This window comes from Tachysurus vachellii, chromosome 10, assembly GCF_030014155.1.
Source record: "Tachysurus vachellii isolate PV-2020 chromosome 10, HZAU_Pvac_v1, whole genome shotgun sequence".
Taxonomy (NCBI): Eukaryota; Metazoa; Chordata; class Actinopteri; order Siluriformes; family Bagridae; genus Tachysurus; species Tachysurus vachellii.
The window spans coordinates 5,374,919-5,379,918 of NC_083469.1; the positions used below are offsets into that span (position 1 = coordinate 5,374,919).

Below are 5,000 nucleotides of genomic sequence, written 5' to 3' on the forward strand. Positions count from 1 at the left end.
TTGTCTTAGAGAGATGACTCGCATACTGAAAGTCAGTGTTACACAAGTATAGATTATATCTCTCTCTCTTTCTCTCTCTCTCTCTCTCTCTCTCTCTCTCTTTCAGTTTCATTTTTAATAAGCTTTATTCACATGACCATGTACATGTCACATTTTTCCAAAGCGTTACAGTAAAGAAAACAACTCAAACTTCATTTAAAACACTGAAACATAGAGATTAATTATCATTAGTCATGGGATTTTAACAAACAGGGCTGTGTGTGTGTGTGTGTGTGTGTGTGTGTGTGTGTGTGTGTGTGTGTGTGTGTGTGTGTGTGTGTGTCCAACTGTCCCTCAGGTAGTGGCAGGCAGATACTTACTCTCTCTCTCTCTCTCTCTCTCTCTCTCTCTCTTTCCTATTTTCTCTCTCATACGTTCTCTCTCTAATTCGTATTATCCCTCTCCCTCAATTCTCTCTCTCTCTCCCTCAATTCTCTTTCTCTCTCCCTCAATTCTCCCTCTCTCTCCCTCAATTCTCCCTCTCTCTCCCTCAATTCTCCCTCTCTCTCCCTCAATTCTCCCTCTCTCTCCCTCAATTCTCTCCCTCTCCCTCAATTCTCTCTCTCTCCCTCAATTCTCTCTCTCTCTCCCTCAATTCTCTCTCTCTCTCCCTCAATTCTCTCTCTCTCTCCCTCAATTCTCTCTCACTCCCTCAATTCTCTCTCTCTCTCCCTCAATTCTCTCTCTCTCTCCCTCAATTCTCTCTCTCTCTCCCTCAATTCTCTCTCTCTCTCCCTCAATTCTCTCTCTCTCTCCCTCAATTCTCTCTCTCTCTCCCTCAATTCTCTCTCTCTCTCCCTCAATTCTCTCTCACTCACACACACACACACACACACAAATAAATCCCTTTTATCCCAATCTCTTTCCCAATCCTTCTCTCTTACACCAATCCTGCTCTCCCTCCTTTTCACCCCAATCCATTTTCCCAATTACTCACTCTTTCTTTCCACTCTCCCAATCCCTCTCCCTCCCAATCTCTTTCCCAATCCCTGTTCTCTCTGCCCCCAAACCCTCTCCCCCTCAACCTCTTTCCCAAAACTCTCTCTCCCTCTCTCTCTGAGAAGTGTGTTGCTGCTCAGATCTAATACCAGCCTGCCTACACTCACAGTGTGTCACAGCTCTCAGTGGGCGTTTAATAACCTCGCTGAGCCCGGTGACATCGCTGTGGGTCAAAATAACACGCAGGCTTGGAAAATGAAGCGTGACGGAGTCCGCGCCCAACACGCTGCACTACTCATGCTCTCTCCATGACTTCAGGAGACTTTAGAAGACTATTACTGGATTTCCAGCTTAAAGAAAAAAAAAAAAAAAAGCCAAACATGAGGATGTAGAACGGTGGAGCTGTGGACCGAGCGCACGACGGCGTGTGCTACAGCACCTAAAAATACCGAACGGACACGAAGAAAACATTGTCTCCGTTCTCAAAGACGATGAAGCTAAAAAGCTGCTTGATGATACTTTGACTCGACGTCTAAATATTTTGTATGAATCAAATCAGTATAAAAAAAAAAACAACAAACATATCAGGACGTCCATAATACTGCAGCAGAACGAGTTAAGTAAGCGGTTCTCTTACCGAATCTTCTGGAGGTCTGTTGATTTTGGCCCATTCCACTGAAGGTCCTTTTACCTGCAGGAACCTGTGGAAGATCTTCTTAAAGCCCTCAAAGTCCTTCTTACAGATCTGTGGAACATGATAGAGAGAGAAAGGGTTTCAGAGGTCATGATATGGGTCTTTAAGGCGTGTTTTAAGGCTAAAGCATCATCTGTTCACAGACTGCACATTATATATACTGTATATATATTTTATTTATATTTCAGAGTTTTCTTTCTTTGAAGTTTTGCTTTTTAATCAGATTTAATCGTAATTCGAGTTTTTCCCGTGAATGTTATTTGTCTGGTACATGAACTAATCCCACTTAATCCTTTCATCATTAAGACGCTTATGAAAGAGGCTTTGCTTCCTAATTATCCCTCGGCTGACACACGGTATCTGATCAGCATCAAGCGTTATTAAAATTAAAACCAGTAAACGTGATGTACATGGACAGGGTGTGGGATCTGAACATAAACCACCATGTTAAAGTTCATCTCCATCTACACACAGCACGAGTCTCTCTCCTCTCTGGGTCTCGCTCCTCTCTGGGTCTCTCGCTCTTGCACCTTTACCAATCGTAGTCGACTTGGAGCTCATGTATGTGGAAGAAAACAGATAGCTCTTTCCTCGGAGTGTGTTACGTCGCCCTTGGATGCAGTTTCAAAAGATGGATTTGACTGGCTGCTTAATTTCTTGCAGGAAGTATGCATTAGGTTTCACACTGAAATGGAAATGGAAGCCAACACCAACACGCCGGCGTGTTCGTGTTGGCGTACTAAGTAAATATAAGAGGTGAAGGTGTGGTGGTTAATTTCAGTAAAAATCTGTGTGCTCTGTACATATTTGAACTGACGTCTCCTCACGTGTGAAGCACTGCATCAGTTCCTTTTCTCCTCTATAGTGTTTGTGTTAGACGGGTGTGGACCAGAGACTGCAGTATTCATCCATATACCATCTGGAGCTAATTTGAAGAGGATTGTAAGGCGTGCACACACACACTCACCCACTCACACACACACACACTTGTGTCTAACCACTTATTTAACTTTGTACAATACTTACTCCTTTTCTTTTACACTGTATTTATTTTCTTAATACTATCCCAACTTCTTTACATGTACGGACAGTGTGCTTTAACTCTCTTTATTTAAATATCTTGTCTTCTGGTAAAGTAGGTTCCTGACTTCAGGCATCAGTAACTACAGACCGGTATCACTTCTATCTTTTCTTTCCAAAATTATCGAACACATTGTTTATAATCAACTGTCTGTCTATGTCTCACAGAACAACCTCTATGATCCCAACCAGTCTGACTTTAAAGCAGCATATTTGACAGAGACGGCTCTTTTAGATGTCTCTGAGAAATTACATGCTGCTAGATCGGCCAAACTGTCATCCGTCCTCATCCTCCTTGACCTTTCAGCAGTATTTTATACGGTCAACCACAAGATTCTCTTGTCCACACTCAGAAGTCTTGGGATTTTCGGATCAGCGTGGGAATGGTTCGCTTCCTACCTGGAAGGACGCTCATATCAGGTAACATGGAGGGGAGTGACATCTGCTCCACGCAGACTCTCCACTGGTGTCCCACAGGGCTCAGTACTTGGTCCTCTTCTTTTCTCCCTGAATACTCACTCTCTTGGTGAAGTTATTTCCTCACACGGGTTCTCTTACCACTGCTATGCTGATGATACACAACTTGTCTTCTCTTTCCCACCCACAGATACCACAGCTTCTGTTCAGATCTCAGGATGTCTGGCACACATATCGTGGATGACGGCTGATTAGTTGAAGTTCAATCCCAGCAAAACTAAACCGCTGCTTCATCCCCAGGTCATGATCTTGCTATATCCCTGCATAACGATCTTCTCTCCCCTTCAGCTCACAGCTCACAACCTTGGGGTAACCATGGACACTCCTCTGTTCTTTTCCCTGCATGTTGCTAATGTGACTCGCTCAAGTCGGTTCCTTCTCTACAACATTAGAAGGATTCGGCCATTTTTGTCTCTGGCTCTTTTTTCTTCCCAGTTCCTTCCTAAGTCCAGTTTACCCTCTGTGTGGAATTTCCCATGTTCTCTTTGTGTTCTTGTCGGTTTCAAAACCAGTTCTCTTTATTCCTTTGAACCTCCCCAAACCCTGCCAGTACCTAGACGCTAGAGTGCTCCTCAATATATATTTGTAGTGTGTGTGTGTGTGTGTGTGTGTGTGTGTGTGTGTGTGTGTGTGCATACACACGATTCTCGCTCATGGACTGGTGACCCATCAGGAGTGTATTCCTACCTCACCTCTAGTTTTCCCAGGATAGCCTCCAGAGCAAGATAAAATGCTTACTGAAGAGGAATGAATCTCAAATAAAGCCTGGAAACCTTCCTACACTACACCGTTACCAGGGTTACCGATTCCTAACCTGGGGTTCACAGAGGTACACTTAAGCCCTATTCGGACGGGATTAGTTTTACGTGGGGACGTGGAGTAATGCAATTTTACCTCAGGACGTTTGTAATATTAATTGGCCAGTTCACACGGGACAAGACATCTCAGTAAAACTAGCAGACGTGGGAGGGGTAACTCGCTTTACACACCACAGTAACCTCCTTGTCGTCATGTGCGTATGACGTTGCTTCCTGTTATCACGTGCGCAAACAGACAACATGGCGCCTCCATGCTTGCAAAACGCGCCAAACACTTGTAAACAGGAAATGACGGAATTTTACCGTACATATTTACATCGGGTCTATTCGGACGGGATTAGTATTACCTGAGGTAATTTTTCCGGACCTTTTTACAGAAGGTAAAAGTCGCCGTAATCTTTATTGACATTGTCCGTAATGATTACCGAGATGGCACATTCGGACGGGACTAAAATCACAGAGAAGCTCTGGTAATAATTACTTTACCCCCACGTCAAACTAATCCCGTACGAATAGGGCTTTACTCTGACTTTTGTTCTTGGCCAACATTCACATGTTTCTTTGCAAATATTGAGTGAATGAATGTAAATATATATTATATATATATACACATATATAAAATCCCCTAAAGCTTACAGTCTTAAAACAGAGTCTAGGAAGCACAGTTGGCCTGTGAAGCATCGGTAAAGGGTCCTTTTAATCGAACTGCTGTAATCCAAACCTCAAGGACATAAAAACATGATGGCTCACACTGTTGGAACAATAGTGGATAATTAAGGCTCCCATTTTTTCTCTTATTCCCCAGTGCTTCAGGAAAGAGGTGCATGTTACTGACGTTACTCATAGACCAAAAAAATGTGACATCATATCCTCCACTGCACAGGGGTTAGGAAAGGGATTATTGTGCGGAGAGAAACGGTCCCAAAAATTAAAAAAAAAAAAATTCCACCAAC

General features: G+C 43.3%; 1 protein-coding gene across 2 annotated transcripts in view; it reads right to left on the reverse strand.

Moving 5' to 3' along the window:
* The window catches only part of ugp2b (UDP-glucose pyrophosphorylase 2b), a 34,345-nt gene that overhangs the window by 22,980 nt on the left and 6,365 nt on the right, over positions 1–5,000 (reverse strand). For both annotated transcript variants that reach the window (XM_060878991.1, XM_060878990.1), the window contains exon 3: positions 1,616–1,723. In XM_060878991.1, the coding sequence (XP_060734974.1) occupies positions 1,616–1,723 (108 nt within the window). The remainder of the gene's footprint in view (positions 1–1,615; positions 1,724–5,000) is intronic.